The sequence below is a fragment of the Lycium barbarum genome, chromosome 5, assembly GCF_019175385.1.
Source record: "Lycium barbarum isolate Lr01 chromosome 5, ASM1917538v2, whole genome shotgun sequence".
Taxonomy (NCBI): domain Eukaryota; kingdom Viridiplantae; phylum Streptophyta; class Magnoliopsida; order Solanales; family Solanaceae; genus Lycium; species Lycium barbarum.
The window spans coordinates 137727975-137740940 of NC_083341.1; the positions used below are offsets into that span (position 1 = coordinate 137727975).

At 31.3% G+C, this 12966-nt stretch overlaps 3 protein-coding genes across 3 annotated transcripts; 2 read left to right on the top strand and 1 right to left on the bottom strand.

Moving 5' to 3' along the window:
- The first annotated feature begins 2504 nt into the window (after positions 1 to 2504).
- LOC132639888 (uncharacterized) lies at positions 2505 to 4269 on the top strand. The gene is made up of 3 exons (XM_060356272.1): positions 2505 to 3133; positions 3223 to 3370; positions 4054 to 4269. The coding sequence occupies exons 1-3, from the start codon at positions 2505 to 2507 to the stop codon at positions 4267 to 4269; spliced, it is 993 nt and encodes a 330-aa protein (XP_060212255.1).
- A 32-nt stretch (positions 4270 to 4301) lies between these two features.
- LOC132642804 (uncharacterized) lies at positions 4302 to 5057 on the top strand. The gene is made up of 3 exons (XM_060359835.1): positions 4302 to 4352; positions 4440 to 4670; positions 4761 to 5057. The coding sequence occupies exons 2-3, from the start codon at positions 4507 to 4509 to the stop codon at positions 4984 to 4986; spliced, it is 390 nt and encodes a 129-aa protein (XP_060215818.1). The 5' UTR covers positions 4302 to 4352; positions 4440 to 4506; the 3' UTR covers positions 4987 to 5057.
- Positions 5058 to 5685: 628 nt separating this feature from the next.
- LOC132639889 (uncharacterized) lies at positions 5686 to 8483 on the bottom strand. The gene is made up of 4 exons (XM_060356273.1): positions 7900 to 8483; positions 7386 to 7696; positions 6261 to 6871; positions 5686 to 6135 (listed from the first exon to the last, which is right to left on the bottom strand). Exons 1-4 carry the CDS (start codon positions 8481 to 8483, stop codon positions 5686 to 5688), a joined length of 1956 nt encoding a protein of 651 aa, XP_060212256.1.
- Positions 8484 to 12966: the final 4483 nt, after the last annotated feature.

The window sequence follows — 12966 nt, forward strand, 5'->3', positions numbered from 1 at the left end:
TTTTGGTTACCAAGCACCTTGCTGTGGCACCATCTATGTGTAGATACACGAATGTTAATGTAATGCAAGATATTAGAGGCAAACTAACAGATCCACAGATGGATATGTTTAGGAATTCTTGTTTTGGTAAATATCTTAGAATGCAGCAATTGGATGTACAAGCACAGATTTGTCGGTGCTTTATGGTCAAAGAACTTAGGGGCAGTACATATAGGTGCTTTACATTTGAAATAAATGGTAAAGTTCTGCGTTTTGGCCTTAGAGAATTTGCACTGATCACTGGGCTAGATTGTGTATCTGATGAAAATGATTTTGTTTATGATAACTCAAAACCGAATAGGCTTATGGTTGAGTATTTTGGTAGAAATCAGGAGAACCAATTGCCAGTTAAAAGACACGAGCTTATTGAGTGTTTCAACAAGACTGTCTGGGATAATAAAGGGGATGACGCAGTCAAGATGGAAATATTGTATTTCATAAATACGTGGGTACATTGTGGCGAGCCGAACTCAACAAACATACCAAGGATCCATTTTGATGTTGTAGAGGACGGGAGATATAATGAGTATCCTTGGGGTAAAGATTCGTTTAGAGAGTTGGTTGTAAGCATCGGGCAGAAATATGCTGGTTTTAAGAAATATTATAGGATTCATAGTTTGCCGCTTGCTATGTAAGTATGGTTGTATGAATGTTGCTCAAAAGTCCCGTCCACCATTGCAGTTAAGACGGGGAATTTAATTCCTAGAATTTTGAACTGGCGGACTACTGAAGTAAAACCAGAATTCAAGAGATTGATGGATGGCATGTTCAGAGATGATAAAAATCCGGTAAAACAGTCTTTTAACAGTTTTGTGTCTTTTACCATTTAACTGTTTTAATATGTTTGTTTTACATGATATATTTTGATTATATTTTGTCTATATTTATGAAATAAGTCATTTGTGATCAATATATTTTGACTATATTTTCCTCATATTTTTAGTATGTTACCAATGTAGATATATACGGTAATATAGTTTCTATATTTTGTTGTTCATAGTCCTATAGATTTGAGGAAGTTGTGCCAACACCCCATGAGTTGGAAACTCTTAAATTGTCTCCTGTTGCACATGACATACCAGACGTCAAACATGGAGTTGATGGTGTACATGGTACTGATTTGGTAGACGATGATTACGATAATTTTAGTACCACACCGCATCTGTCCAGTGGCAAACAGCAACAAAGGAGTGCCAATTCTGATTCCCCGCGAGGCAAGAAACGGACGCAGTTTCCAGTTTCTGTTCCTCCTTCCAGGAAACAACCATCACGGAAGGAATCTGGGATAAAAGGGACAAGGAAACCAGATGCACCTACAGCACCCCGAACAGATGAGTTTAAACTGATAAGGGAAGAGATTCGGATTTTCAAGAAAGAAGTAGGCGTTTTGTTTTCAATATGTTTTTTTTACTTCATATTGCTTGTGTCAAGTAATTAACAATTCTAATTCTATTTTTTATCTTTCAAAACTGTAGGTGTTTGACTACATGGATAACAACTTCAAAAGGTTGTTAGATGCAATAAAGGGCAATCAAACACCAGATAAGGTAAAAATCAACACTAAAAATGGAAATTATTTACTTTTTAAGTTATTTTGATATATTTATTGGAAGACTTTATATTTTCTTTTGGAAAATTTTAAAGGTCGGCGACACAATGTTAAAAGCTGACTTACATAGTGATGGTGGGATTTCTCAAGGCAATCAAAGTGGCGGTGCAGTAAAGCTTTCAACCAAAGAGAATCAAGGTGGTGGTGCCACTTCCGCGCAGAGGAGTCATCCAGTGGTACTCATTTTTTCTTTCACTTTTCTATATTTGCAGTATATTATTCAAAGTGAAATATTGGATTTTTAGCTGTGTTTTTGTATTACCTATAGTGTATTTACATATATAGTTTTCACATGGTGATTTGTTAGTAGTGTTCTTTTTGATGTATCTATTTGTGCTATTTTTGTTATGATTGTGTTTATATATACTAGCAGTGCTATATTTGTTTTGGATTGATATTTTAATATTAGTTTTTCATATATGTTGTGGCTATATTTTAATTGTATTTTGATTATTATGTTCAATGTTACTTATTCTGATTTCTGTTTACTATATTTCAGGCATATTTACCATATATTTTCTCTATATTTAACTGAAACTTTTAACTTTTAAAGCACTATTATATATGTGTATATGTGTATCTGTTTTGCTAATGCCTTTAAATTCATTTGAACCATGTTTTTATTGTTTTAGGTTGAGGGAGTTGGGTTGCCAATTAATGATCCGGTTTCTGTTGTTGATGTGGATAAAGAAACCGGAGTTAAAAGTGATGCACAAACAGATGGAGTGCCCATAACACCAATCCATTTAAATTTTGGCTTTTAAGTACTGAAATGTCATTTTGATAAGCAATAATTGACAAACACCAGTCGTTTTTTTCTTGTTTTTTATTTCAGGAATCTCAGCAAATCGGCGATATGGAGAATGCTAATGCTGAATTTACCGCATCAGAGGAAATGGTAGCGGACTTGCTAATCAACTGCCCTTTAGCATGTGTTATTCCTCTCGGTCCTCCTCCAGTACCACGCGATGATCAAACCGATTTGTCAAGTTTAAGGACTCCTAAGAATGTGGACAATAACCCGGTAACCATCTCTCAGTGGATGATTCCTGATTCTCAGATACCAATCCAACTTGGAGTACAACCAACAACCGGACAAAGTTCAACTAATGAAACTGAACAGCAAGTTGGAGTACAACCGATAATTGGCCACAGTTCAAGCGATGAAACTGGACAACAAGTTCCCGTACAACCAAATGCGGGCCAAAGCTCAAGTGGTGAGACTGCACAGTTTTCAAACTCTGAAAAACAGATCATTGTCCATCCAGGTGCTGCCCGAGAAAGGAAACCAAGCAAATATAACCTGTCCCCTTATTGTCCCAATTTCAGCTCAGCGGGTTCTTCTGCCAAAAATATCGGTCCTTGCATTTATCAGAAAAAACACCCATTTGTTGACCACCCTATAAATGCCCCGTTAGATACTTCGTTTCTTCAAGAATATCAAAAGTGGCTTGAGAAGGATCTGTTGAAATCGCATGACAAAAGGTACTTATTGTCACAACTTGTTTTTTTAGTTTTCCAGAATTCAATTATCAATAAACTTAACGTATGTTCTTTCCATTGTTGATATACAGGAAGCCAAATGAAAATCATTACAGAAAGAACAAGGAAGGACTCGATCCTGCGGATGCCGAACTTCGGTTGCATTTAGGCGTTACAGCCGTAGCCGACAAAAACTGGTTCTACTTGTTATCTATGGATGGGCAACTTTGGACTGATGAGGTTTTGATATCTTTCTGCTTGTTATCTAATTTTTTTTATGTTTTATAATAGAATTACAATGTGATGTATCTAGAGTATATTTTTTACTATATTTGACATATATAGTAAAAAATATATTTCAGGCATATTTACCATATATTTTCTCTATATTTAACTGAATCTTTTAACTTTTAAAGCAGTACTATATATGTGTATATGTGTATCTGTTTTGCTGATGCCTTTAAATTCATTTGAACCATGTTTTTATTGTTTTAGGTTGAGGGAGTTGGGTTGCCAATTAATGATCCGGTTTCTGTTGTTGAAAATATATTTCAGGCATATTTACCATATATTTTCTCTATATTTAACTGAAACTTTTAACTTTTAAAGTAGTACTATATATGTGTATCTGTTTTGCTGATGCCTTTAAATTCATTTGAACCATGTTTTTATTGTTTTAGGTTGATGGAGTAGGTTTAGGTACTTATTGTCACAACTTGTATTTTTATAATATTGTCATCATTATACTTGCACTATATTTAATATACAGACATTAATTTACTAGTTGAGCACAGTACTGTCCAGGTATACAGAATTGTATTTTTACTATGTTTAAGAGTATATTTCACTATATTTACTATATATACAACAATTTTTTTTTGAACATAGTGTTGATTATAGTCACTGAATTGATGTTTTTACAGCATATTGATGTTATTTTCTACTACCTACGCAAGAAGGGGAAGTATCACAATAACAACAACTATAGATTCACCACTGCCAGCTGTATTTTTCACACTTTAGTTGCTGAAATTTACAAATCTTGGGAAAACCCTGATTCATCCACATGTGTCGCCAGTAACGAAGATGAACTGTGTGAGTACATTAACGGGCACAGGCTGTTGGCTAATGTACCATGATATACTGTTGACAACGTACTAATTCTTGTCAACATAAAAGAGGAAAATCACTGGATTTTGGTTGTGATATCATTCACTGACAGGTATGCTCTCATCCAATGAAAAGATCATTCATTTTTCTACAAATTTTATATGTTTGTTTTTTTCTTATATTTTCTTTTTACAAACAGGTCCATCTACGTATACAACTCATACCGAGCTGCAGGGCATGATGCTGTCGTTAGAGTCGGAGTGAAAATGTTGGCTACTCTAGTGACACATAGTCTACAAATGACTGATTTCTATGAGAAGAAGGCGGATATAGATTTTGTCACACATCCTTCTTACAGAAATAGAGAACAGACCGACAACTTTGACATTGTGAATGTAGACAATCTCCCGCAACAAGCTCCCTCTAGCATGTAAGAATCTATTCCAATAAAAAACACAATAAATACATCTTTTTTTTCGTGGGTTTTGATAAGTAAATTTTTTGATCATTTTTGTTCCAGGGATTGTGGTGTGTATGTGGCAGCCTTCGCTGAATACTTGAGCTCAAGTGCAGTCATCCCAACCGAATTCGATGCAAAGTTACTCCGTATGAGATATGGTGCCCTTTTATGCGACTATGCATGGGATAAGTCAAACAACAATGCATCAAGTGATAACGAGCAGCCTCCAAGACCAATTAGACCGGCAGTTGATTACGATGCAGTTGATAAAGAGGATCTTGATTAGGCCACCAATTCATTTGTGTTTTTGATTTTCATGTTGAACAATAGCATAGTTGGTTGCGACTTTTGTTGCTGTTTTTTCATATTGGATATATTGTTTCATGTGTAGTAATCTTTTTTAGGATGATTAATATTGAACACCACCTTATGGTTTTTATATTGTTGTTTCTTTCAAGTATGTTATTTTTTCAATGCATAAATTCCATTTTTCATTATCTGTGAAATGTATTCATTTAACAAAGTAGTATATATAACCATTTAAATACAGTCGATATATACAGAAAATATAACTCAGATATATTCCATAAGTCCATTTTTGAAATTACAGTTTGTTACAAAATTTAAAATTTCATCTAAATACACTTCAAATATATGTAAAATATATATCAAATATAGTTAACAGTAAACCAGAATAAGTATTATCTACCAAATCAGACAAAATGCAACTAAAATATAGCCAAAATATATACGAAATACAACTATTAAATCATAAATCCAAAACAAAAGGTCAAATCAGTTAACATAGAGTAGACTTTCCAAATACCATTTAACCACGAATATAGCATTACATTGAAAAACATCGGATGTTCAACCATGTGAAATACAATCATACTAGAATAATATGAATTCAAGATGAATTCATTTTTTATTTTTAACTGAAATTTAAAGTAGAATTGTCTTAACAAATAAAATCAAAATGAACTTATTTATTCTTCTTATTGAGCGGCAGATTATCACACGAACGCCTATTATGACCAAGACGTCCACATTTACCGCAGGAATTTCTGCGTTTACCAATCATCAACTCCTGTAATGGCTTGTCCCTCTTCTTTTTTGGCCTCCCAGGGGGTCTCTTATAGATCGGTGGCATAACAACTTCATCTAATATACTTTTAGGAACATTCCACTCGGTCTCATCGGGAAGAGGATCAACTGGCACATCATATGTGTTCACAACTGTTTCCGGCTTGAATAAATCCGAACAATATACATCAGCAGTCAAATTTTTATTCTTCAATACTGCCCATGCATGAGAACACGGTATCTCGTCCAGTTGGAACATCCTGCAGCTGCAAGTTTTCTTCTTCAAATCTATTATGAAACGCCTCGGTCCATCATTCACTGTGTAAACATATTCAGTTGACGCTTCAACCTGAGAACCATTTAACAAATAAACAAGCATTACCTGAGCAGTTTTACCATATTGGGAATATATATAAATATACATTACATATAGTAAAAATATAGATTAAATTTTTGTGTTGCAAACAAAGATACCCTCATTCGTATTGATTTGTACTCGTTGATCGACAACATCTCTTGATACCGCCTCATCAGTGTTGTGAATGTGTAGGTACCATTTTTTCTATTTGTCCAATTCCATCTACCAAACATCTTCCTCACTTCTTCAAGGAAATCAAAAATATGTAACTCTCTTGCAGCAACCAGTTTTCCATTAATACATTCGGCTATATTCGAAGTCATTGTCCATCCTCTATTAACAGGTGAATAAAGCCTAGACCATTTATCTCTTCCAGCATCTTCTAGGTATCGTTTTACCCGAATATCAACATTCCCAATCTTCTCCATCAATTTATCGAACTCATCCTGGCTGTATGCTTTCGCTAGTGAATAAAATATAGGACTCAACACCTCACTGTTTATTGTGTATTGCTTTGTCACATTTTTCCACAAATGCCATATACAAGCCAAATGAGGAACAGTAGGATACACCTTAGAAACTGCGTGTATTATGCTTTCATGTCTGTCGGACACGACACACATATTTTGCCTAACACCATAAGCTTGCTTGAACAGTTCAAAGAACCACGTCCACGACTTAGTATTCTCAGAATCTATCACACCATACGCTAGTGGTAGGATATTACCTAGAAAAATCAGTATATATTTATAATATATTCAACACATATTTCAACTGAATTTGATCTCACACTGTATTTTTAGCACCATCATTTATAAAACAATAATATATATTTACAATATATTTACCTCATATTTACAGTGTATTTCAACATATAATATTCACAAAATTACACCAGCAATACATCCAGAGTATGTTTTTAGCAGCTTTATTTGCAAATCAATAAGCATAATGTTGTATTTATAAAAAAAACATTCATATAATAGAATTACACATACCTGCTCCATCCAAAGTACTTGCCGACACAAATCTACCATTATACGTTGATTTAAGATGTGCACCATCCACTACAACTATTGGTCTACAACACTCGAATCCCTTTATGAATGCTTTGAGTGCTACAAACAAATACATAAACTCATTTTCTGGTGATTTATGCATTTTAACGAGCGATCCAGGATACGTTTTATCAAGTATGTATATATATGCCGGCAACTTCTTGTATGAATGAGCTGGATCACCTCTGAAATCTTTTATAGCCTTCTCTCTAGCTCTCCATGCCATCATATAAGAAGCATCTACGCCGAATTCATTCTTAACATCATCTATTATATCCCCAGGTGTGACCTTCCTTTTATGGTTAGTTATTTTCGCCTTCACAACCGCTTCTCCAATAAACCAACTTGTTGCCTGCCTTTGTGAATACACCTTGTCCTTCAACGGACATGTATGTTCGTCATCGAAAGCTCTAACCCTGAACATTTCAGAATCCCCAATTCTCGACGCTCTGAATTTCCATTTACATTCCGGAGACCAACATGCCAGAGTGTAGCTACATAATACAATGCAAATAGTACATATTGAATCAATTAAATACAGTATAAATATACAAAAAATATATCAGAATATATTGCATCAAACATTTTTAAAATTAACAGTGTGCTAAATCAGTTAATAAATCATCTCAATACAGTACAAATATAACAAAAATACATCTGCACTTTCTGTTACCAGAATACATTTAGAAAATCATACCTTATAGCATTCGATCTCTCTGTTTTGAAATTGAATCTTTCACGAATTGCGTATTTCGTCATCACAATTTTCAAAGTTTCCTTATCCTGGTAAATTTGATCGACAAAAACTCCTTTCGCTTCCGGTTTCGAAATTACCAAATTGTTATCATTCCCAAACAAAACAACAGCGTTTACAGTAGAATCACAAACTTTCATACCATCCCGATTCTCGCTATATCCAATTTGCAGCACATCATCTCCAATAATACGATTACCAGTTACACCATCCTCAACATCCAAATCATGAATACTAACGCACATTGGATACATCCCCAAAACTTTGTTTTCTCTCTTAAGCTCAACGTACACACGAACTCCCATATCGTTGTGTATTTCAATTGGTTGAAAATCGCCTTCAACAGTATATTTTATTGAAATAGTTTTCCTAACAGTATCCACGCCTAATTGATTTGTAATCGTACAAACTAACTCATCGTAATTGCAATTATCAATGAATACAACAGCATCAATTTTGTAATTCACAAAACAGTTCTGATCGTTCCAAAAACCAGAATGACGGATCAACGCAGTTACGCTTGTCATTATCCTGTTGTTTTCGAATACAGCAATGTGTTATATTCAATTTAGCTGAAACAATTTCAGAAAAGACGAACAAAAAAAAAAAAGTTTGCAGTGAAAAAATCGTTACCTCAATTATGAACTCAACTTGATGAAATCAAATATATATTCGTCGTGATAATCAAGCTATGTTCACTGGTTTGATATTGTTATTTTTCAAAGGTTTTTCAACCTTTTTATTTTTGGTTAAAAATATGATTGTAAGGTTTGAATTCAATTTTTTTTGAATTTGTTAGCTGTTTGAATGAGATATGGAATCAGATATGGAATGGGAGGATATTTGCGTGAATCAGGGAACAATATAACTGATTCTAATTAAAATTGGAACAGATTTTGTTTCCATAAATATAACACTGTCAGTTAAACTCGCGTCTGTATTTCCGCTGTATTTATGCTATATTTTGGTATACCCGACTACTAGATAAATATAGGGTCATCTAGTTACGAATTGTAAATATAGCATATGTAGTTATAGGTTGTTAGAAAGAGTTAAAAGGTAGCTATTTGTGAAAATTTTACTATAAAATATGGGCGGTTTGAAACCCAACCCATTTTTGTTCAAACCATTTTCAACCAAACCAAATCCAACCAAACCCGCCCATTTGCCATCCCTAGTATTCAGTAATACTGACAAAATATAAAACACTTATATTTTCGAGTATTTCAAGAAAAATAATAATTTTTACTTATAATTTTTTATTTTTCAAGTGAATTTAATATCTAAACAGAACTTTAATTTCAAATATTATTTTTAACACCGACAAAACATTGTCCAATCGCTTACTAAGAAGCCAAAATAATGATATGATATTGATGCATACGGTGGGAGTTAGTATATCTATCTACTTTTTTTTTTATTTCTATCCTTTAGAAGAGTCAGTTTAAGAGCACCTTCGTCGTCCGTCTATGGGCCCCCAAAAAATTTTGGACCCACATATTTTTTAAACACCCGCTTTTTAATAAACCCACTTCAGTTGCTTTTCACTTCTATAGGGTATAATATTATATAGGGATTACTTTCAATCCAGAATCAATCCAGAAACTTCTCACATATTTTTTAATGACCGCATAAAAAAAAAAAAACTTTTGGGCCCTATATTAAACAGTCCATAAAAAATAAAAAAAATTATAAAAAAAAATTGTGGATCCCATATATATTAAACAACAACTAATATTTAAAAAAAAAAAGTGAGCCCCATATTAAACATCATGCGTATTCATAGCAAACACTAAAATAATAAAGTTTTAAATACGAAGCATAAACTAAAAAATTGTGGATCCCATCTATATTAAACAACTAATATTTTTTAAAAAAGTGGGTCCCATACTAAACACCATGCGTATTCGTAGCAAACACTAATATAATAAAATTTTAAATACGGAGCATAAACTATAATATTATATTAGTCGTATTTTGAACATAGTATCCCATATTAACAAAATCAAGCAACATATAAAAAAAAAGGGTGCAAACTTTGTATTCTTAGCAACACTAACATAATAAAGTTTTAGATACGGAGCACAAATTACAATGTTATATCAATCGGTTTTGAACATAGTACATATAAATACGAACATAGTATCCCATATTGACAAAATCAAGCAACATATAAAAATAAAAATAAAAAGTTGCAGACTTTGTATTCTTAGTAAACACTAATATAATAAAGCTGTAGATACGGAGCACAGATTACAATGTTATATTAATCGAGTTTTGAACATAGTACATATAAAAAAAAAAAAATTGGGTCCCATATTAAACAGGTTCATAAAAAAAACAAAATTGTAAAAAAATAAAAAATTATGGGCTCCATTTATATTAAACAACAACTAATATTAAAAAAAATGGAGGCCCCATATTAAACATCATCCAGTATTAAAAAAAAGGTGCAACCCACCACATCCAAACTCACGGGAAAAAAAAAAAGTGAACCTCATATTAACAAAATCAAGTAATATTAAAAATAAAAAGTAAATCTCATATTAAAAAAGCAAACAATGTTATTTTTGGGCCCCATATTAAACAGGCTCATAAAAAAAAATTGTAAAAAAGAAATTATGGGCCCCATATATATTAAACAACAACTAATATTAAAAAAAAATGTAGGCCTATATTAACATCATCCAGTATTTTAAAAAAAAAAGGTGGAACCCACCACGTCCAAACTCACGGAAAAAAAAAGTGAATCCCATATTAACAAAATCAAGTAATATTAAAAAAAAAGTGAATCCCATATTAAAAAACAAACAATGTTAAAAAAATTATGGACCCCATATTAAATACCGTGCGTATTCGTAGCAAACGCTAATATAATAAAGTTTTAAATACGGAGCACAAACTACAATGTTATATTAATCGTGTTTTGAACATAGTATCGCATATTGACAAAATCAAGCAATATATATAAAAAAAATGAATCCCATATTAAAAAATAACAATGTCAAAAAAAAAAGGTGCAGACTTTGTATTCTTAGCAAACACTAATATAATAAAGTTTTAGATACGGAGCACAAATTACGATGTTATATCAATCGTGTTTTGAACATAGTATATATAAAAAAAATAAAAAAATTGGGCCCCATATTAAACAGGCCCATTATTAAAAAAAAAATTGGAACCCACCACATCCAAACTCACGGGAAAAAAAAAGTGAACCCTATATTAACAAAATCAAGCAATATTGGAAAAAAAAATGAATCCCATATTTAAAAAACAAACAATATTAAAAAAAATGTGGGCCCCATATTAAACACCATGCGTATTTGTAGCAAACACTAATATAATAAAGTTTTAAATACGGAGCACAAACTATAATGTTATATTAATCGTGTTTTGAACATAGTATCCCATATTGACAAAATCAAGTTGTTATGTTCACTAAATATACTTAAAATATTTATATTTTAAAATTAGATAGAATTTAATACAAAAGACAACATGACAAGTAAAATGAGCTAAACCGAAAATATTTACTAAAAAAATTTAAAAAAATAGTATTTCTTTGTTTAGATAGAAAATCAATTTCTACAACAAGTCTTCTCTTTTAAAAAATATTAATAAAATTTTAGATATGGAGCACAAACTACAATGTTATATTAATCATATTTTAAACATAACATATACTCTATATTTATATATATATATATATATATATATATATATATATATATATATACTAGTGTCATTTGGCTCGTGCTAAGCCCGAGCCCAAATCGACGTTAAAAATTAATTTTAGATTTATTTAAAAAAAAAAATTTGGCTCTTACTTCTTTGTTTTAGTAATATTAGTTTGACGCTTTCTAAAAGATTCCAAAGTACAAAAAGGTATCTGAAAGTTAAAGGAAAATAATTTTCTTAGTTTATATATTAGACTTTTCAAAACAAAAATCAAACAAGTGAAAGCTTTTCTAATTTCTATTTTACTAAAACTTATTGAGATTATATTTTCCAATGATCGAAATTGAGAATTTAATATGTAAAATTTTCTCTGAATTGAGCAAATATTAGCTCAATCATTTTTTCAAAATGAACTTCCAATACTCAATTAGTGTCAAAAATAGATAATGCTATAATATTGTTGTACGATGAAATCAATAAAGTTAACTTATAAGTAAATATAAATAATTAAAAGCCTTGTTATTAGAAGATACTTTTGTAGATGTTCTTTCAAATTAAATCATACAAAAAATACTGAAAAGCCAAGATGCATGTTAAAAAATACGTAACGTTTTTTCAATTTTTTTTTTAAATTTAATGAACTTTTTTATGGAATGTAGATTGCAATAATTTTGTCATGCTAAACTTAACTATTTTTATCTTAAATTATATAAAATATTGACTATCCCGTATTTTAATATTAAAAAAAAAGTGAAAATATACTTTTTTGCAATTGTTTAATATTATGATTGTCCGGAGATCAAATTGCATTTTCTTTAACTAATTTTTTTTTCTAATATTTTCAGAACATATATGAAAAAAATGTTTTATAGTTCCTCTTTTAATATATTCATTTATTACGTAAATTTTATGTTGAAATTATGCGCACATAAAATTAGATAACCTTACTTTGGAATTCAGTTTTAGATTGAGATGGGAGGACTATAATTTACATTTTTGATACATTTTAAAATATTTTAACAATGATATAAGTTATTTGTGTTTATTCTTTTAAATTAAAATTTAATCCCATCTTAAGTGAAAACTTTGTTAGTTACTAATGTTTGCAAGCATGTACGAAACAAAATTACAGGAGAAAATAAAATAAAATATACTTTACATTTATCAGGCGAATAAAAGTTTAAATAGCAAATGATAAATGGTAAGTAACATCAAGAAAATTATGTGAGGACTACAAAAATGGGTATTATGTCCCATATATAGAGTAGTAATGTTGTCCAAAATAGAATCTAATATCAAAGATGAGTATACCAACATCAAATTCATTCA